This window comes from Patagioenas fasciata, chromosome Z (genome assembly GCF_037038585.1).
Source record: "Patagioenas fasciata isolate bPatFas1 chromosome Z, bPatFas1.hap1, whole genome shotgun sequence".
NCBI lineage: Eukaryota > Metazoa > Chordata > Aves > Columbiformes > Columbidae > Patagioenas > Patagioenas fasciata.
In genome coordinates this window covers 75,675,545-75,696,992 of record NC_092560.1, presented here as the reverse complement: position 1 = coordinate 75,696,992, position 21,448 = coordinate 75,675,545, and the positions used below count along the sequence as shown (strand labels likewise).

At 59.3% G+C, this 21,448-nt stretch overlaps 1 protein-coding gene across 5 annotated transcripts; it reads left to right on the top strand.

Moving 5' to 3' along the window:
• Positions 1-1,333: 1,333 nt before the first annotated feature.
• Positions 1,334-17,577, top strand: DNAJB5 (DnaJ heat shock protein family (Hsp40) member B5). 5 transcript variants are annotated; one of them, XM_065861477.2, is made up of 4 exons: positions 1,334-1,395; positions 7,883-8,127; positions 10,187-10,785; positions 15,535-17,577. In XM_065861477.2, the coding sequence occupies exons 2-4, from the start codon at positions 7,917-7,919 to the stop codon at positions 15,766-15,768; spliced, it is 1,044 nt and encodes a 347-aa protein (XP_065717549.1). In that variant the 5' UTR covers positions 1,334-1,395; positions 7,883-7,916; the 3' UTR covers positions 15,769-17,577. The 5 variants fall into 5 exon arrangements, with proteins under 5 accessions (XP_065717549.1, XP_065717547.1, XP_071658263.1 ...); XM_065861475.2 differs by lacking the exon at positions 1,334-1,395 and adding an exon at positions 3,477-3,642; XM_071802162.1 differs by lacking the exon at positions 1,334-1,395 and adding an exon at positions 3,679-4,812.
• Positions 17,578-21,448: the final 3,871 nt, after the last annotated feature.

Below are 21,448 nucleotides of genomic sequence, written 5' to 3'. Positions count from 1 at the left end.
AGTAAGGGGAAGCATACAGAGGCTTCAGCAGCACCCTCTAATCATGACAAATGTCATATAAACAGCTGCAACTGTTCACATCGCTGCTCAGCTCCACACGAGCTGCAATACCCACACGACCAGCTGCTTCCCCCTCGAACGTGCGACACCTTCGCAGGCAGGACACTGTCCCGAGAAGGATCATCGCTCTGCACCAAGACGGCACCCCAACAGGGGCAAGAGACAGGCTCATTTCTGAAGATGGACAGGCTTTCTAGGACAAAATGCAGTGCACTGGGTCCAGACAAATCCTCTGACCAGGAGCCACCTTGCTCCAGGTCTAACCCTGACCTGGCTGCTAGAAAGATCAAGGGGGAGCCTCAAGGAACCAAAGCCCCTCAGAAGGGGAGGCATGACAGGGCTTTGCAAGGGGACAGCACTGTGACCGAGCTCAGCCCAGCTCCATGGCTTCCCTGCTCGCTGGTCGGGGCTGTGGGCACTGCTGGGGTGCAGAGATGGGGTGCACTGGGGACAGCAGATCAGGAGCTGTGTTACACACAAACCCCCGGCCTCATACAGCACCGGGGCTCTGGGGTCCAACAGCTTTTTCCTCATGAAAAGCAAACCCCGAGACGAGCCCCCACACGCTGCCCGGGGCAGGGCACCGCAGCCAATACCCCGTACGGAACCCTCTGCGGCGTCGGGGCACCGGGCGTGTGATCCAGGCACGGGGCGCGAACCCCCGACCCCCACATCCCCAGATCCTCCCGCCACCCTGCAGCGGCTCGGGCGGCTCCGTCCCTCCCTCCCTCCCTTCCCGCCCCGCCTGTAGCGGCTGCCGCCCCAGCACGGGCAGGGCTGCGGATCCGCACGGGTCCCGGCCCACGCGTTACCCCCGGGAACCCGGGTTCGAGTCCCAGCGCTCCCCGCTCGCCCTCGGCGCCCCGTGCGCCGCATCCGTGGGCGAGACCCGGCCCCGGCCCACCCGTGACCCCGCGGCCCTGTTCCGCTCCCATCCCCCCCGCAGCTCCCCCAGTCCTGCACCCGGGGGCGGGTGGGGGAAGGGTTTGACGCGCGGCGGGAAGGTGACGTCACAGTTTTCCAGAAGATTCCCGCGGGGATCCCTCCGCTACTAAAGAGCGCCCGGCCAATGAGAGCGCCCCAAAGAGGCGGTGCCAGCTTGAACTGGCCAATGGGAGGCGGCGGGAGGGAGCCGGGGAGAGTGGGGCGGAACGCCTCACCTCACCCCGCCTCCCTCCCGAGGAAAGCCAATGAGCGCGGCGCCAAACGGCGACGGACAGCCCGCCGGCCCAACGGGGCGGGGCGCGCGCGGGCGGGACTCCCCTGACGTGGCGGCCTGGGGGCGGGGGTGGGGGCGGCTCAGCGAGCGCGCGGCGTCCCGGGACAGCGCGATCGGTGAGTGCGGGGGGCGGCGGCGGCTCAGCCCCGCTGCGCTGCCCCACACAGCCCGGCCCGCGGGTCACAGCATGTCCGTGCCGCTGCCCGCGGGCAGGGTGTCGCTGTGGGGCTTGGGCGGGGGGTCAAACCTCCTGCCCCGCGGGGTGACAGGGTGTCACCGTGGGGCTGAAAGGGTCAGTCCCCTTGTCCTGTGGGGTGACAGGGTGTTGCTGTGTGTCTGGAAGATCAGTCCCTCTGCCCCTTGGGGTGACAGGGTGTCACAGTGGGGTCAGTGCCCCTGCCCCGTGAGGTGACACGGTGTCGCTGTGGGGTCAGTCCCCCTGCCCCATGGGGTGACACGGTGTCTCTGTGAGGCTGGGGGGGGTCAGTCCCCCTGCACCCTGGGGCGACACGGTGTCGCTGCGGGGTCAGTGCCCCGCCCCATGGGGTGACACGATGGGGCTGGGGGGGTCAGTCCCCCCGCCTTATGGGTGACAGGGTGTCACCGTGGGGCTGGGAGATCAGTCCCCTATGCCCTGTGGGGTGACAGGACATGGCTGGAGGGGTCAGTTCACCTCCCCTGTGGGGTGATAGAGTAACATGGTGTCTCTGTGGGCTGAGATGTCAGTCCTCCTGCCCCATGGGGTGACAGGGTGTTGCTGTGGGGCTGGTGGTTGTCAGTCCCTCTGCTCCATGGGGTGACAGGGCATTGCTATGGGGCTGGGGTGGTCGGTGCCTCTGGTGAAAGCGTGCCCCTGTAGGGCTGGGAAGGGAGGATGGTGACAGGTCAGCAGGTCATCCCAATGTGGGGGTTAAACCCCTGCTTGATGGAGCGACAGGATGTCTCTGTGGGGCTGGTGGGATCGACCCCTCTCCCCGTGGGGTGACAGGGTGTACCTGTGGGGCGGAACACAGGGCAGGAGGGGGCTGATGCCCATGTCCCCATGGGGTGACAGGATTTCCTGGTGGGGCCGGTGTTAACTGCTCTGCCCTACCTAGTGACAGCGTGTCCCCAGGGGTCCGAAGAGGGTGGGAGGAAGGGGCTAATCCCCTGCCCCATAACAGTAACAGCACATCCAAGTGGGGCTGGGAGAAAGGGGTTAAAGCTCCTGACCCATGGGGCTGTAATACAGCCCTATAGGGCTGGAGAGGGCGGTGAGGTGAGGGTTAACCCGCCCCCCTGCCACCACTACTTTGGAGGGCATAAGGTGCCCTGCTGAAGCTGTGTGATGTGTCTAGGAAGGGTTTAACATCCCACCCACCCCCTTGGCCCGTTGAGGGCACCAGTGTACCCCAGTGGGGCTGAATTGCGTGGTGAGGAAATGGGTAAACCTGTCTCCTCACAGGTATCAGTAATGGGCTTGGAAGAGCCAGCAAGGAAGGAGTTAACTGCTGTCCCCAGTCGAGGTGACAGTGTCCTCCAGGACAGCTGGCTGTGGAGAGGAAAGGGCTAACCTGCTTTCCCTGTGGGGGCACACAGTGGGTCCCTATGGGGCTGGGGGCAGGCAAGGGGTCACCCCAGGGCAGGGTCAGCACCCCTGTGTGGGGCATGACAGGAACTGAACCCTCCCCATGCAAGTGAATCTTCTCACTGAGCCTCTAAATGGGGGCACTGCCTGTGGGGGGCTTAACCCCATCCCCACATGGGTCTTAGCCCCACAGTGAGGGCTGGGGGAGCTGGGCAGTGCAGTGAGGGGGGTTAACCCCATCCCCACACCAGTGTGAGCACCCCAGTGGGGCTGAAAAGTAGGGACCCCACATGGGGAGGCAGCAAGAGGGGCTTGACCCTGTCTCCACACCGTTGTGAGCACCCTAGTGGGGCTGGAAAGAGGAGAGGGGTGGGGGGGGCTCGACCCCATCCCCACGCAGGGGCTGGTGCCCCGTGGGTATGGAGATGGGAGCCCCTATATGGGGAGATGCTGAGGGGGTCCTGACCTGTCCCCACGCAGGAGGGGCTGTCAGCGGGGGCTGTGCTGGCAGAGGCAGCGAGGGGAGGGTTAACCCTGTCCCCACGCAGGTGCTGGCACCCCAGTGGGGCTGTCGGTGGGGAGGGGGAGGCGGGCGGTGCGTGTGGGGGCCCGGGGAGGGGATGATTCATTGCTGGGTAGTCATGACATTGCTGCCTGCCTGCCTGCGGCTGCCAACCGACACGGGCACGGGTGGCTCTGCCTGCCCCGGTGTGCCGACATCCCCTCCGGCTCCCTGACCGAACGCGGGACGCGCAGCCATGCCGGCCATCCTGCTCTTCTGGAGCCGCGCCGAGAGGTACGTGCCGGCACGGCACCCACCCGGCTCCCCCCGGCTCACCCACCCTGGTGCCCAGTGAGCCACCGGACCCCCAGCCCTGGGAACACCGGCAGCTGTCACCTGCCCGGCGCTTTGCTCGCCGAGGGTGGGATGCAGGAGCCGCCCAGTGATGTCCTGGCATGGCTGCCCGATTTCGGTGCGGGGCATCCGGAGAGGATGCTGTCTGTGACCCGCGAGTGATGGTGACAGAGCAGGGGGGGACGCGGTGGCATTGGATTTCTTTGGCGCGCCTGAAGGTGACTTCTCAGAAGTAGGTTTTGTGCCACCAGGCTTGGAGTAGGCACCGTCCCGGTGCCCCGCTGCAATGTGGGGGGCTCCAGGTGCTGGGGGGCAGCTGGGTTGGACCCCTTCTGCTGGGGGACTGACACTCAGGGAGTGGGACATAGGGACCCCTGCGCATCCAAAGAGGAAAGCTGGAGAGGTGTGAATTGGTTAACGTGACTTTTTTCCACATCACTGCCGCCCTACTTTTCTCCCTCCCCGATTCGCCTGGGGGGTACAAAGCCCTGGGCGTCAGCAGACCCGTTTTTGAGGGAGGCTGGGGGGCTCCTGGCTGCGCTCCCTGTTCCTCGGCGGGGGACGTGACGGTAACGGGGTGGCTGGGTGCCTTGCGGCAGCGGGGCGGGAAGATGCCGGAGCTGACGGCAGAAGTGTCTTAATCCAGCGGCTTAGCGAGAAAGCGTCAAGAAACCAATTAAAAGGGAAATTACATCTTGGCGAGCAGCTCCATTGAAGGGTCCCCTCCGCGTGCGGCTGGGGAGCACACAAAGGACGGCAGCTCCCTGGCAGCTCTTCGGCAGCACCGCTCAGCGCCTGCTTGCCCATCACCGAAGCCCTTTGGGACCTGTCCTGGGAGCGGAGGTCAGAGCCCACCGTGGCCGCCGGCGTGGCGAGGAGCTGCCGTTTCAGTGTGCCGGACGAGCTGGAGGGGGCAGCTTGCCACCAGAGCATCCCTTTGCGGCGACGGCATCCCTGGCACGAGCCGGCACCGTCCTCCTGCCACCCCCCGGTGCCTCCCAGCCAGGCAGGCAGCGCCCGCCAGCACCCGCGGACAGCCGCGATGTTCAAAATAAAACTAGAGCCTTTAAAAGTGGCAGCTTGGACTCTGAATGTGTTCGTAAAGTTTCGGTAAGTGGGTTTCTGCCTCTCAGCCTTGCGACCTCACGTTAAACCGTTGGTGCCTGTCCCCGGCGTCCCGCCGTGACCTGGCACCCCGAGATGGAAAAAGCGTAATCGTTTCGCTGTGCTGCTGCCGGGGTGGGTTTGTTCCCTTAGATGACTGCTGAGCGGAGGGATTACATCAAACGATCGCTATTCAGCTGATGCGCTCATCCAGAGGTTGCACGGGCTGATGTCATGTGTGAGACCAGAACAAAGATTTAATTTTTTATTTAATTTTTTGTGCTCTGCATGTGTGTGTGTGGTTGCAAGAGGAGGATGGAGGCTGGGCTGGCTCGGCGCGACCGGAGGATGTTTGTGGTTTTCTGCCAAGGCTGTGGCTTGTCCGGTGGCATCTGGGTTGGGGGGGCAATGCAGGAATGGCTTTGCCTGCCTGAATCCCACCCTGCGGCACCTTCCCGCCACCCCCCGCTCCCGAGGGGGTTAAATAGGAAAGCGGGAGAGGATGACTGAGCAGAAGGGAGAGAGGAGCTGGTGGCAAGGCGCAGCTGATCCCGGGAGGTGGGAGGGAAGGAAGGAGGGAGGGAGAGAAGGAGGCTCTGCGGGGACAGAGTCGTGTTTTACCATCATCGCGCATGTGAGCGGTGTCGCCTCCGGAGCGTGCCTTAACCCACCGGGTCACCCGCCAGCAGCTGGTCCTCACCTGCACGGTAAATCGCAGCGTGGGGATGCGTTTTCATACAGAAATGACCCCTGCGCTCTGATCCCAGCCAGGTGAAGGGGTTCCTGGCTGGCAGAGGGTCCCTGGTGGGGCATCCCCACCCCGGCCAAAGACCCCTTGGTGGTCAAGACTGGAGGTCTTGTGGGTGGCGACAGAGTTTTGCTGGGTCGGGATGTGTGTTTGTGGGAAGCGCTGTGGGGTTTTTGCTGGACAAGGGGGTCCTGGTGATGTTGTCCGATGGGGCTGTGTGTGGTCGGAGACGGGTGCTGTCATACCTGGGGGCGACAACCGGAGTTTTGCTGCCTCCAGGTCTCTCAAGCCGCGGTGCGATGGGGTTGTGTTCATCGCTGCCTGGCTTGCCCACCTGTGGGGGCGGTGGCACCATCTGGACAGGGGCCAAATCCTGCTTTGTGTCCCAATCCTTGTTGCAGGGAGCCCCTGCCCCACGTTGGAGGTTGCCATGGGGACGGGAGGCGTTGGGGTGACCTTTGGTGGCGGGGTTGGTGGATCACCTCTCACACCCCCCATCGCTTGCCTGGGGTCTCCCACAGCCCCCCGCTCTGCGAGGAGGGCAGCTGGGGGGCGGGCAGGGGACAGAGCACCCCCGGTGTCTGCGTGGGCTGGGTGCCGGCAGCGGCTCTGCGCGGGAGCTGGTATGGAAACGTGCTGGCATCCAGGAGCTGCCGCGGGAGATGCTGACGGATGCTCTTAACACCCCCAGGGACCTTCTCCCACCTCCTCTGTGGCCCCCCGGGCTGCCTCACGTGTGCGTGGGTGTCCCCATCTCCCCTCACTGTGTCTGTCAGAGGTCTTAGGTGCCTTAGCCCTCCTCCCCGCCTACAGCACAGGACTTGCTCCCTGGCTGGGGCAAAAAAGAGCATAAATTGGTGTTTCTGATTGAGGTGGCTGACCTCCAAGTCCCCGTAGCAGCTACCCAGCAGCAGAGGGGTTATTGCCCGAGGCGTGACCCAGGACAAGCCCTGGATGGCTGGGATGGATGCCAGGGGCTCTGTGCAGGTGCCTGGCCACCCTTATCTGAGCCATTGTGGTTTGGGGAGATCCCTCTGTGAGCTCCAGTAGGAGTTTATGGATAAAGTATAGATGTGGAGGAACATCTGGTAACTTGTGTGATGGTGAAGGGAAGGCCAAGGCTCACAGCTGGCGCAGAAACCCATCTGCTGGAGGGGCTTCACAGGGGCGCTGGGAGCAAGGGTAGGGTGGAAGCTGGAGCGTAGCGGGGAGCAGGCGGAGGGCTCAGTGGGGAGCAGGGGGTCTGCTGGGGCAACACCTGGAGAAGAACTGGGCCAGCAGCAAGCACCAAACTGGGCTGTGTGAGGCTGGAGGACAGGACAGGCTTGGGGAGCTGGAGGTCACTGGCAGATAACAGAAGATCGAGAAGTCTCCTTGAGGGAGCGTGGTGGTTGCGCAGCCTCTGCCCGGAGGAGCTGCCCTCCCGGCTGCTCCGCCACCTCCCTGGGTCTCTGTGACTCCAACAGCGTGACCAGGGCAGAAATTAATCGCCTGTACTTTTCCTTCCTTGGGTTACGGCCACCCAGTTTTCCATGCCTTAGTATAGGCATGGCCGCAGCCTCGGCCCCCGCGTGATGGAGGGAGTGAGCCCTGGGCTTCTGGGTTACTGCAAGATGTCACTGAAGGCTCTCAGGGAGTGCAAGTCAGGCTAGAAAGTGGTGGGGGTTTTTATTAAAAAAAAAGCACCCTCCCACCATCACAAGATGTTTCTGTCTAACGGCTTCGTTCTCTCTTCGCTAAATACAAATTACGGCTCTGACACGCTGGAGGCGCTTATCTCCAGCTGAATTCCAGTTGCTTTCAGGAACAAAATGTTTGAAGTTCCTTTAAGGTGAAGGCAGCAGCACGGTCCCTGCTGCTGCTTTCAACCTCCAAAAACCTCCTGTCATCACCCCAGCTCCCATCCTGGCTGGGGCAGAGCCGGGAGGGGACAGTCACAGGCCAAGGGCCACATTTAGACATGGCTCAGCCGTCCCAGCTCGGCGCGGGGGGGACGGGATGGGGACGTGGCCCTGGTGTGACGTTAGTGGTGGCGTGGCCTCTATAATAATGCCGCACCCCAGGACAGGCTTCTCCCTCTCCCCGCCAGCCTCAGAGATGAGTCTCCCCATCCCCAGTGTGGGGCTCAGGGGGGTAAAATCAGAGCCAGGGCACGTCCTGGTGCCGAGGCTCTGAGCACCAGTGGGAAGCGTGGACTTGAGCCAGCTCTGGTGCTGCTGGCCACGGGGACGCGGGGAGCACCGGCTCCGTGACAAGTGTGTGCCGATCCCATCCCCAGCCACCCTGGTGCCACGCTCGCCTTACGGAGCGCTATCTTTCTGCTTTCAGGAATAAGTACTCAGCTCCCGGCAGCGTCGCCGTCATGGGGAAGGACTACTACAAGATTTTGGGCATCCAGTCCGGCGCTAACGAGGATGAAATCAAGAAAGCCTATCGGAAAATGGCCCTAAAGTATCACCCTGATAAGAATAAAGACCCCAATGCTGAGGAGAAGTTCAAGGAGATCGCAGAGGCTTACGACGTCCTGAGCGACCCCAAGAAACGAGCTGTTTACGACCAGTATGGGGAGGAAGGTAAGGGGACGAGCGCTGCCTGCATGGGGGGCAGGGGTGCTGGGTCCGAATTGGTTATTAATGGGCGAGGGGGTGTTCTCGCACAGAGCTGTCCCGATGTTTCATGCCTGCCCCTGAAACGGGGCTGGTAGCCACGAAATTCGGGGGGGGTGAAGGCTCCACAGGTGCCAGAAATCACCTCTTATCCCACTTTTCCCTGGGCTTTTCCAACCCATCGTGCTGCTTCCCGGAGTGGCCAGGCTCTCCCTGCCCTCTGCCCCCAAGCCCTGGCAGCCGGCTGAGACCGTGGAGGTGGAAGGAGCTCACCTCCTGGGTCATACCTGGGGTAATTTGTTAGCCACCCTTTAATTAACCTAAATATCCCAGCGGAGAAGTGTTGCTTTTGCCCACATTCCCCCACACGTTTGGCTGCTGGTCCTGCCGTCCTCTCCTGGTACGGTCTGACCTACAGGATTCAGAGCTTTTCCCAATTTAAGTAATAGGTCCTTGTTTTGAAACCAAGCGGTTGCTGTTGTCTGGTGGTTGGCATGGAGGAGGAGGAGGAGGAGGAGGAGGAGGAGGAGGAGAAGAGCGGCTCCACCACAGGCGGCCTTATTAGTCGAAGATGGAAGAGCGCAACCCCATTCGAGGAGAGCGCCGAATAGCATCTGCATTAATCAGCCCAGGGCTTGGGTGCTTAAAAGAGCAGGAGGTCTGGCAGGAGCAGGCTGCTGGGTGCAAGGGGCAGCCCCTCTGGCGGGGCCATCGGGCAGGTGCATCCCCGAACAAGCCACCAGCAGAATTAACCAGCGGTGGGTTAATTCTCGACCCCTTAATTATGTCAGGGCTGCGGTGGATGAGCCACTGGCAGAATTAACCAGCAGTGGGTTAATTCTCAGCCCATTAGTTATGTCAGGGCTGTGATGGACACGCCAAGCCGGAGTGATTTGCTGTGTAAAATGAGAAGCGTCTGTCGCAAGTGGGAAACCAGCCTTTCCCCAAAGGCACCTGAAATCGGACCCTCTGGCACTGTTGTCACCGAGAGCACCTAAAACCAGAGCGAGTTAAGGAGGGAGGGAAGAGCACCCCTCTCCTGGCAGTGGGACAGGGAGTGCCAGCAAAGCCAAACCCCTTTGGCATCGGACCAGTTGGAGTCCATGGGCCCCCTCACACCTTTTGTTTCCCATCAGATTCCTTTTTTTTTGGAGCAACATGTCCCCCAAACTTGCCTGCCCTGTGCTTGTCCCCCTCATATCTCCTGCAGCAGGGGGCTGGCACAACAGACAGCCTGTCAGAAATAGCCCTTCACTGTCACCAGTGTGCCCTGAAAATAGTCCTGGAGCTAGGCTTGGCTTAACCCTTCCCACCCCTCCTGGTCAAAAATAGCTGTGTGGAGCATGTGCGACCTCTTTGAGGAGGGCACTTGCTCTGTGGCTTGACTGCTTGGGACTTGGTGGGGTTTACAGTGACATAAGGCTCAGCCCAGGACCTGGCCACGGAGTTTCCCCTGGGAATGGTTGCCAAAAGGTCCAAATCTTGATCTTACCTGGCGTTTTGCAGAGTCTGTGCAGAGGGAGCTGTGTGCCAAGCTGGAGGTCTGACCTCCACCCGCTCTGCCACCCAGAGCCATGGTCACTGAGCCTGTTCTCACCTGCTGGACACGATGCTACTGGACCAAGGCCATCGGTGTGGACCAAGAGACAGGGCTATTTGGGCAGAAGGGAGCCTGCCCATGGGCAAAAATGGAAACAGGCTGGTCAGGAAATGTTTTAAATGAAAACGCTGTGAACTGGGTGGGGAAAACCAAAGAAGCACTGCAGCAGGGAAAAAACCTGAATGGATTTTTTGCTTGCTGGGTGTGGGGGCAAGAAGGACTGTGTGTCATGAGTTGAGATGGTGCCTTCCTTGCCCACGCTCTCCGCAGGTGGCTGGGCTGGAGAGGGTGACCTGCACCCCCAGGAGATGCTGGACAGGCTGCCTGGAGCCAGCCGAGACCGTGCTCCTGCCTGGAAAGTGCTGTCCTGGCACAGCGTCCACTGGCGGGGAGCGTTCATGTCTCATCTTACCCCTTCTCTTCCAGGTCTCAAAACTGGAGGTGGCTCCTCAGGTGGCTCAGGGAACACTTTCCACTACACCTTCCATGGAGACCCCCACGCCACCTTCGCATCCTTCTTCGGAGGCTCCAACCCTTTTGACATCTTCTTTGCCAGCAGCCGCTCCCGGATGTTCAATGGCTTTGACCAGGAAGACATGGATATCGATGTTGATGATGACCCTTTCAGTGCCTTCGGCCGGTTTGGCTTCAACGGCATTAACGGCATTCACCGGCGGCACCAGGAATCTCTGCACCCGCGGAGGAAGGTCCAAGACCCACCCATTATCCATGAGCTCAAGGTGTCTTTGGAAGAGATCTACCATGGCTCCACCAAGAGGATGAAGATCACCCGCAGAAGGCTCAACGCTGATGGCCGGACCATGCGGACTGAGGACAAGATCCTAAACATTGTCATCAAGCGCGGTTGGAAGGAGGGAACCAAAATCACGTTCCCCAAAGAAGGGGACGCCACCCCAGACAACATCCCTGCCGACATCGTCTTCATCCTCAAGGACAAGCCTCACTCGCACTTCAAGAGGGATGGGACGAATGTGGTCTACACGGCAAACATCAGTCTTAAAGAGGTGGGTGTGTTGGGGAAATCCTGTGGGGGAGGAGGTGGTGTTGGGTCATGGTGTGCGGGACCAAGACACAAGTCTGTCCTTGTTCCGCGCTGGTGAGGAGGGACCAGGTAGGTCCTGAGAGACTGTAGCAAAGACCTCTGCAGAGGCCAACTCGTGCTTGGTTTTGGAGGTGCTCAGCCCCTGTGCCAGGTGTAGGACACAGGTGCTGCAGTCCCTGCTGAGTGCACTTTGCTTCTTGAACCAGTACAGGTGGTATTTATCCATTTTCTTCCTTGCCCATGTGGCTCATCCTGCTATTTTAGCATAGGGTGTTCACATATGGAAGAGAGCCCAGATTCTCTCTAGGAACAAGGGAAAACCCACGTTGGCCAGTGTGCATCTGGTACCTGCTTGTTCTCCTAGCTTAGTTACTGCCCAGGGTATCCTGGGGACCCTCTCGCATGGGCAGAAAGCAGGATTGCGCCAAGAAAGCTGGTACCTCGTCCTCCCTGAGTAGTGCCTTAGCCAAAACCAGCTCTTTTCCTTGGTTCTGGCTTTCCTAGATGAAGAACCAAATAAAAGAAATGTTTCAGGCAGCAAGCAAAGCCCAGCCCATCCTGGCTGCCAGCGCCAGGGCTGCCAGCGAGGCTGAGTGCATCAGTGACAGCGAGGCTGGGCACATCAGTGACAGTGGGGCTGGGTGCATCAGTGACAGTGGAGCTGGGCACATCGGTGACAGCGAGGCTGGGCACATCGGTGACAGCGGGGCTGGGCGCATCGGTGACAGCGGGGCTGGGTGCATCGGTGACAGCGAGGCTGGGCGCATCGGTGACAGCGAGGCTGGGTGCATCGGTGACAGTGGGGCTGGGCGCATCGGTGACAGCGAGGCTGGGCACATCGGTGACAGCGAGACTGGGCGCATCGGCTGGGCACATCGGTGACAGTGGGGCTGAACGCATCAGTGACAGCGAGGCTGGGCGCATCGGTGACAGCGAGGCTGGGCGTATCAGTGACAGCGAGACCGGGCGCATCGGCTGGGCGCATTGGTGACAGTGGGGCTGGACGCATCAGTGACAGCGAGGCTGGGCATATCGGTGACAGCGAGACTGGGCGCATCGGCTGGGCGCATCGGTGACAGTGGGGCTGGACGCATCAGTGACAGTGGGGCTGGACGCATCAGTGACAGCGAGGCTGGGCGCATTGGTGACAGCGAGGCTGGGCACACCGGTGACAGCGGGGCTGGGCGCATCGGTGACAGTGGGGCTGGGCTCATCAGTGACAGCGAGGCTGGGCTCATCAGTGACAGCGAGGCTGGGCTCATCGGTGACAGTGGGTCTGGGCTCATCAGTGACAGCGGGGTTGGGCACATTGGTGACAGCGGGGCTGGGCGCATCAGTGACAGTGAGGCTGGGTACATTGGTGACAGCGAGGCTGGGTACGTTGGTGACAGCGGGGCTGGGTACATTGGAGCCAGCAAGCTGCGCGGGGGTGGGAGAGGAAAGGTAGAGCACCCCAGAACAAGATGTGCTGTTCGCCACCGCTGCTCTGTAACTACTTTTTATTAAATCGCAGCTGGCAGCTGCATTTAACATTGACGCTTTTGGCAGCTGCCATTTGCTGTTCCTTTCAGACTGTAGACGCTGTCTGTCTTCTTAATGAGCTGATTTCTTTTTTTCCCCTTCCTGAAGACAGATTTATGTTCTCAAATGCATTTAATAGAAATAAGCTCAATGAGCCAGACCCGAGGTGGGGAAACGTGAGCTTGTTAGCGTACCAGCAAGTTGGGAGAGCTGTGCGGTGTCTCTGCATCCCGGCTGGGGCTGTGACTGGGTGAACTGGGTGAACTGGGAGCACGGGGCAGCCACGTGGGTCAGACAGAGCTGGGTGCTCCCGGAGCAAACTCGGCTCCAGTTAACCTGCAGGCTCAGTAGCTGGATTTCTTTCTCATTGCGATGTGAAGAGGTTTATTCCTGCAGTGACTGGCTCTCCTGGCTGCTCCAGAAATACTCGGGAGAGGCTGCCTTATTTATGGAGCCATGCGTGCCATATCTCAGATGTTTCCTTCTGTGCATTCCGCTATCTGTGAAAGTAACCCCGAGCTGGCTGTGCTGATGTCCAGACCACGTTAGCCCAAGTCTGTGCTCTGCTCAGGCTGAAGGGACTTTCGCCTGGAGTTGCCCTTTGAGCAGCAAGTGGAGAAACCTGCTCCAGCCCACATGCTGTTGCACCAGAAGTTCTGGTGCTGGGTGCCTGTGATTTCCGTGCCCAAGGCTTGTTTGCACAATGCAGTCACAAAGGGGAAAATTGCTGGTTTGGGCAAATTCATTGTCTCTTTGGGCTAGATTGTCTGGTCTCTGTCCTCCCCCACCGCAGACCCAATGTGCTGGGTACCCTTGGGGAGCTGCCGGTCTGGCTGCCAACCCCAGCCTGCTGGTGATACTCTGCTGCTTTTTCTTCCAAGAGAAGAAGTACCTCGAGTGCTCTGGAGCACGAGCGGGTGTCGGGAGCTCCCCGCTCCATATGCCACCACCTCAGTATGTGGTGGAATACAACGTCTTCATCACCTCAGCCTGCGACCATGGCCCTGGACGCTCTCCTTGCACCCTCCCTCCTTGCGAGGATGCCTCTTTTACCTTGAGTTTTAGTATATTCTGCTGCTGGGAGAGCAGCGCAGGATGGTGCCAGCAGGCAGCGCTGACAGGTGGTGGGTGCTGTGACCCAGCTCATGGCCATACAGGGGACAAGGCACGTGGTGCTCAGGCTGGGGGTGCTCAGGGGAGCAGCTTCCTCCTCCTGCATCCCACAGACCTCTCTGTGGAGCACCCCGGGGAGACAATGTCCTTCCTAAAATTACAGGCGCGCGTGGCAGAGGGAGGAGTGACACCCCTGCTGCTCAGATCTGCAGGCAGCACCTGCCCTCAGCACCCGCCCGCTTTGCATCCTTTACCTGGCGTCACCTTCCCCCAAGCACCCGCGCACCCGCAACCAGTGGCGACGTCCCCCCTCCCCGTGGCATCGCTGCGAGCGGAGGAGGACCCGGCACTGACCTAGATAAAGCTCTGCTCAGCTACCGAACCCGCGACAGCTTCATCCCGAGGGATAAACCCAGCCTCTTTCTAGGATGCGGGGCAGCTCCCGCGGTTGGTGGTGTTACTTCAGCAACCCGTTTCTCAAATGCCAGAGAAGTTTGAGCAAGAGTGAAAAACAGGGACATACGGCGGAGGAGCCACCGCCTCGGATTCTCGCGTCTTGGCTCTAGGAAGGAAACATTAAGATCCCGTCTGCCTTCACTGTTAGCGCCTGCTCCTGCTCGCATCCCTCTGCCTGCCCCATCCATGTGTTCCCATGGAGAGCTCAGGTTCTCTTTCCCATTTTGTGGCTGGAGATGCCCTTTCCCTGGCACGCAGCCCCGTGCAGCCCTCCGTGGTGCACGATGGTGGGCACCGGCAAGCAGAAGGGCTCCAGCATCCCAGGGCAGAAGTGCATTGATGGGGGGAGATTGTCCTTTGCCTCCCCCCAGCCTGCTGGAGCTCCAGCCAAGCACCCGCTGCTCACACAGAGCTGGCGAGGGGTTTTGTCCTGCAGACAGAAAAGCTCATCCTGGAGGAGACCCTTCCCAGGAGAAGATATGAGCACATGAGCAAGGAGATGGCCCCAGCTCTCCTGTTCTCAGCTGGCTCTGGTGCAGGTCCCTCCACAGTCACCCTGGGCCATTGACCCGCAGCCAGTGGCCAGCAAGAGCAGGAGAGACATTTCTTCTGGTGCCAATTGCTGCTCTGCCACCAGAGGTTTTTCCTGGGGAAGGGGATGCAGAGCATCCCACCGTCAAACCCAGAAACAGCAAATTGCATCCTTCTCCCTTTACAGATTGTTTTTAGGGGGACGGTAGGGCTAGGGCCCCAGGACACAGCTCAGGAGGGGCAAGCCTGCCCCAGCCTCCCCACCGGAAGCTCGATGATGTACCCCTGACGCCTCCCCCCCGCTTTCCAGAAGCATCTCTCTGCAGTCCTCTCCCTCAGCCCTTGCTGAAAGCCTGGAGACGATTCTGCCCACGTGTATGCCAGAGCCGTCTGAGTTATTTAAGGACACCAGGATTTTTCTTGCTGCATTCCGGCGTCACGTGGCTCAGCTGATGCAGCCGGCTTGCGGCTGCTGCGGGGGGCTGGGGACAGCGGGGTGGCACCCACAGAACCTGCTCTTGGCTTTGCAATAGGGACCGGACACTGTGACCAGCTCCTCCGGGACTGCGGCTTCCAGGAAAGCTCCGCGCTGTGCTGTGGCTGCAGCCTTTTGGGGGGTGTTGGTTGTTGGGGACAGGACACGGGCTGTGCTATAGATAACCCCAGTGCCGGGCAGGGACGATGGCAGCTGATGAGCCATGGCGGCATCCGATGATCTCAGCTGGATTTTCGGCTGCCCGAGGTTGGGCAGCGAGGCCGGGTAAGGGGCTAAATTTATCCGGTCCTGTTGCTGCGAGCTGGTGCCTGCTGGTGGTGCCTCCTGCGAGCCCAGGAGGTGGGGAGGAGATCCTTCCCCCAGGAGGCTGTGGAACCCCCTCTTCTGGGGCACCTTCTCCTGCAGCCCAGTTCGTGGTGGTCAGGCTGGCACCAGCAAAGCCCTGCTGGGTGTCAGCTGGTGCTCTTGGGCGTCATCCGCGCAGAGCTGGGCAGTTTAACCCGGGAAGCAGCCGGTGGGGGAACATGGTGTGGCCATCGGGATGTTTTGGGGTGTCAGCCCCGTCTGATGATTCGTTCCTTCTTCTCCCCACAGGCCTTGTGCGGCTGCACCGTGAACATTCCCACCATCGACGGGCGGGTGATCCCGCTTCCCTGCAACGACATCATCAAGCCGGGCACAGTGAAGAGACTGCGTGGGGAGGGGCTGCCCTTCCCCAAGGCCCCCAGCCAGCGAGGAGACTTGATCGTGGAGTTCAAAATCCGCTTCCCGGATAGAATAGCTCCCCAGACGAGACAGATCCTCAAGCAGCACCTCCCGTGCTCCTAAAGCCCGGGGGGCACTCTCCTCCAAGCAGCAATACTCCAAATGCTCTGTGTTGTGGCGTTCAGCCCGCATGGAGCAGAGGTGCCACGGCACTTTCAAATGCAAAAAAAAAGAAAGGAAAAAAAAAAAAGACAACAGAAAACCAACCACTCACACCACTTTCTGTTCCCCAGAATCCCACCCAACCTGCTCCCCATCCATCCCTCTCCCTATCCATCCCTCTCGACCCCTTTTCTACTCCAGCAGCAGGGAGGCTCCTGCCCATCACAGCTCTCCCGGCTGCCAAACCTTTTCTTTATCTTCCCTCTGAGGTCCAGGTTTTGCACCTCGCACAAGCGACTGGTGTGGGCCCTTTTCCCAGGGAGCTACATCACATCGTGGGTTTTTTTTTTCATGTCACCCGCTTTCCAGGCCACTTTTCCCACAAAAGGCTGGACTTGTCGGGGTCCGGTGCAGTGTAAATAAGACTCCGCAAGGTCCGGCGTCCTCGCTGTTGGTTTTTCTCTTTCCCCTCTTCAATACTTGCTGCTGTTCGGGGTCCCGGCTGTACCGGGGAGCCCATCGCTCCCACCTGCGGTGCCCCCCATTTTCCCCTCGTAGCCGGACTGTTTTCTCACCCGGGACCGCGGTACCGAGTCGGGCCGCGGTTCTCTCTCCTGTGCCAAGCCTACAACCGAGCCTCGGCTGTGCCAAATGATGGAGCACATGGGGATGGTCCCGTCCAGCCTCCCGCCCTGCCCGGGGCTGTCCCCGGCCCCGCGACAGCCCGGGCTGGAGCTTCTTGTTCAGATGTGTTGAGTTTGCATTGCCGCTTTTTTTTTTTTAAATAGATATATATATAGAGCTCGTTAGATAAACTCCGTGAGGGTTTTTCTCTGCCCATTTTGGGGATCCTGGCGTGGTGCACCCTGACTTCTTTTTTTTTTTGTGAAGGGGATGATTTAGCTGCACAAACATCAAACCCGTCATGGGGGGGTGTGCGTGTGGCACAAGTCCGGGTGCAAAAGCAAAGCCAAGTGTGAGCAGAGCTGTGGGTTTCACTAGCTTTTAGAGTTCAAACTTAGGGTTTTTCATAAGAAGAGACAGGCGTGTGTATATATTTTTCTACAGGGACGATTCATTCAGGAGGTATTCCTGGGCGTCGGGTTGGAGCTGGGAGGCACACAAGGCAGTCTGCGTGGTGGCATCGTTTTCAAATGCTGTATTTTTTTAAAAACCTTTGGATTTCCATCAGGAGAATTTTTATATTTCTTACCTTTATCAGCCCACTCTGCCTCGTGCCAGTATTATTTTCTTTTCCTGGGAGAGGGCTCCTACGGAGCCGGGAGGCGCGTTCGACCTGGCTTTGTACAGCTCCTCCACTGCGGCACCTCCAGGAAAACCCCACCAAATACCCCCCCTCTGCCCCACGGGTCTTCTTTTGTAAAGAGAAATCTCTGACTTGAAATGGGGGGTCTTTTGGGGTGGGGGATGAGCGTGGGGCATCTGTTGGGGCTGGGTGTACAGCTGTACAGTGTATCATACAGGGCGAAGAGACCCGTTAGGCGCTGCTTAAGTAATTGCCTGGTTTGGCCAACGAGGGGACGCCGCCGTTTCCCTCCGCTGGTCCCTGTGGAGTTCGACATGGAGAGAACCTGGTGGACGCCGTGAGCGAGAAGACAGGCCAGCGCGCAGATGCAAGCTGCTTTGTTTTTCTCAGTTTCAATGAGACCTGAATGTTTTATAGTGGGGTCTTTTTGTAATTTTTTCTTTTTTTTTTTTTTTTTTGTAATGTCAGTATTGAGAGAAAAATAAAGTATTTTAAAAACTTTACTTCGTGGGGGGTGTTTTGTGACGGGGATGCCGGGCCGTGCGCATGCAGACAGCAGAGACAGGGTCGGAGCTCTGTGACAGGGTTGTCACCACCACCGGGCTGGCCGGGGACCTTCAAGGCTGGTGGGGAAGGGAGTGACCGGCCTGGTGCCCAGGAACCTTGGGGCTGGTAGGGAGGGGAGGAAGAAATTTGTTTGTTTTGTCTACTTGGTGCACAGGACCTTCAGGGCCTGATAACGAGGGGAAGGGAATGAATACATGTCCCGCTCGGTGACAGAGAATGGTGCTCACCTGATGAAGTAGTTGTGCTAATGACATTACCAGGGGTTGGGGAGCAGGGGGGATCGGTCAGGGGCTCTGTCCCCACGGGGCTCTGGGATGTGGGTGGCAAGGGGTGAGTGGGGCTGCGGGTAGTGGGACAGGAAGGCAAAGGGGCTCCTTGCTGGCTGCTGGGAGGGATGAAGGTCTCGCTGATACCGAGTAAGTTTACCTAAAAAAAAATCTCTCAGCAGGAACAGCACACAAGGACGGGTGATGAGAGCAAAACCCATGGTCATTGTGCCTTGGCAGGGGACTGGGCAGAGGCTGCCAAACCACAAATGGAGGTCATCACAGGCTGCCCCCCACTCAGGGCCATGAAATCACCCTGAGTCTAACCCTGGAGCCCACACCGCACATGGGGCTGAGCAGGTGGGGGGGCAGAGCCAGCACAGCCACAGCCCTGGGGCTGACAGTGCTGAAGGGATGCAGAAACACCCCTGGGGAAGGGGATGTCACTTGGGAGGGCTCGTCCATGGGGCAGGGGCCACCTGTTAAGCAATAGACTTCCCTAGCTTACTGAATTATTGGGCACACTGTTTCTTACAGAGCTCAGTTGGAAACTGCTTATATACAGTTCACCTAGCATAACTAAGTTTGTTTAGAATAACTTCTGCAAGCTGTGAACTTCTGAACTCCCCAGATCGTCAGGTGAAAAAGGCCTCAGAGTCCTCAAGCCAGCAGATACGGGAGCTGCCTGGAGACAAGCAAAGGAACAGAACGTCTGACAAAAGATGACAACAGAAGAATGTTTTGGCTGTCGCCTATAACTTGTTGTTCTCCAGCTGTAGGTGGAAAACAGCAACTGAAGGTCAGGCCTTTGATTGACAGCCCATCTGATGAAAATGAAGGGATCGAGTGAAGAACAGGGAGACCCCAGGCTCTAATTTTGCAGTTGGTCCAGAGTGATGTGTGGGGCATGGGGGCTTGGATTTTGGGGGTGTAATTGTCCAAGTTTTTTCTGCTGAGGTCCTTCTTCAGGCGGCGCCAGCTCAAGCTGCTATGCTGCATCTTGAGAATAAATCGTTTATTTTAGAAGAATTTCTGGAACCTGTACCTGAGTCTCCACGGCAGGAAACCTCAGGAAAAGGAACTTGGCTAGCAGTGTGGAGAAGGGACCCCTGTGGCAGGGGGTTGCCCTTGGGACAGGGTAGCCATGGGGAGCGGTTGCACATGGGACACAGGATGCCCAAGGTGGGGGGATGCCCTTGGGACAAGGGATGCCCATGAATAAGCCAGAGATGCCTGTAGGGCACCTGTCCCTGGCCCAGAGTGGGCAGGACAGGGGACCCGCCATGTGTGGCCACTACCTGCTCTGTGCAAGGTTTTGGGGTGCTGCAGGAGGGCCCCAATCCCTCAGGTCAGGGTCCAGCCACTAACCTTGAGGCTTTGGCTGAAGATCCCCCATCCTGCACCCACCGTGGCTGAGCTACAGCCCCTGTGAGGTCGCACAGTCCCTGTGGGACTCAGCTGTAGGGCTGGGGAGGGGGAAACACGGGTCTGGGGCCTCACAGGGAATCCCAGTGGGTCATAAGGGGGTGAAAACCTCAGCGATGACAGGGCTGCCCTCAGCTGCCCCCCTCACTAATTGCACATCACTCAGGGCAAGCCCCAGCCACCAGCTCCCCCCAGCATCTTCAGGGGCCCAGTCCCCCCAGCAAGGCGCTGGGCAGGGCAGAAGGTGCTGTGGGAAGGCTCTGGCCTCTGCATCTACCCAGGGTCTCTGCTGCAGGGTGGTCCCTAGGAAGGGGCACGGGCTGAGGCCAAACCCAGTTCCCAGTGCTGACTGCTCTCCTTGGGCTGCTGGGGGGTTCATAGGTGTAGGGGGCACCACCCAAGCTCCCCAGCTGCTGCAGTTGTTGATTTGGGGGCACTCAGCCCTTCCAACAGGTTTACACTGCTCCAGGGCAGGGGCATATGCTCTCAGAGCTCCCATGGGTGCTGTCCCCACCAGGAGCCACATCCCACAGGCAGCAAGGAAGAAAGATGAGGTTTTGCAGCCCTCCTGTTGGATTTAATTAGCATTTGCAATTAGGAGAGACAGCAGGGAAGACATGGGGTGCTGGGAGCTGAGACACACACCCCACCACCCATACTGTCCTGGCCTCTACAGCAGAGAGATGCCAGGGACGGATCTCTCCCCAGCGCTGGCTGGGCTGGTGGGGAGCAAGAAGCGCGCCCCCTGCCCGAGCTGAGAAGAGCTTTGAGGCATCCTGGTGAGTGCTTGGCTGGGGTGCAGAGCGGCCCTTTCCCCCTTCCCAGGTGGCTCAGAGGAGCTGGTTCCAGTTTCCCCCCCACAGCTGGAGCTGCTTCTCTTGGGCTCGCATTGGTGAAGCTGCAGGACACAAAAGCAAAACCCAAAACCCTGCAGAGCTGAGGGTGAAGTGCAGGCAGGGAAGGAGCCCTGGATTAAGAGTTTTAAGTGTCAGTTAACCCAAAAAACGGCTGGTGTGGGGCAAGAGAAGCACCAGCCCTGCCCTCCTCAATGTCACTGCAACAAGAGTAGGCGATGGCTTCTACCTGCAGGAACCAGCAGCAGCATCTTCTCTAACAGAGGTAGCATGAGGACAGGGTGCTGCTGGCAGAGCTCAGAAAGTAGGACAGAGCACCTGAGCTGCCCACCCTCCCCAGGGACCTTCTACCCCTGCAGGGGTTGTGCTATTTAAACACCGCACTCCCAATTTCAGCGCGTTTCTCCCCATTGCTACACACAAGCCCCCTCTCATGGACAGTTCGGTCCTTCTGCCTTTTTGAGACTCCCCTTCACATCCAGCTGGTTTGATGGAGCCCCCCAGGATCCGCCAGGCTTTGGGCAGGAAATCCCATCAGCCCCCACAACTCCTGCAGGGGAAGGTTGCCCTCTCCTTGGTGGCTCAGGCCCAAAGGCCTGGGGCACCCTTCTGCCACATAAAACCCCTCAGTTCCTGCAGCCCTCTAAAAGCTGACAGCACCTGGCTGCTCTGTGTCCTGCAGCCACCACCTCAGAGGTTCCCCTGGGCTCAGGGCCAGGCTGTACCCGGGCTCCTGCCCAAGCAGTGGGATCAGACTCAGGGCTTCTCTCATGCAGAACAAAGTACAGCAGGAGCAAGTTTTTCAGTTCAGAGAAGGGAAAATAAACCTAAAGCAAGGCAGGGAGCTAGAAGTGGAATGGAAGGATAAGAACCATGATCGGAGCCTGGGTACAGGGCAAAAACACTGGGCTGGCTGGTACCAGAGCACCAAGACTGTTATCAGAAACCCAAGGGGACACACGAGATGTTGTGCTGAAGCTCTTCTCTTCCCTAACCACAGCAGTGTCACCCCGCACAAACCCACGGGCCAGCCCCAGAGCCCTGTTCCACCTGCCTTCAGGCAGGGCTCGCAGCACGGGAATGGCTGGATAAGCCCGAGGAGATCTGATGGCTCATGGCCAGCACTGCAGAAGCAACATCAGATACCTGCTGCCAGGCTCTGCTGGCAGGTGCTTCCTGCCAAGCCAGGGCAGGGGACGGACGCCGCCAAACCACTTTATTCCACTAACGCGAAGGTAAGAGGTGTCAAGAATGAAGAGCAA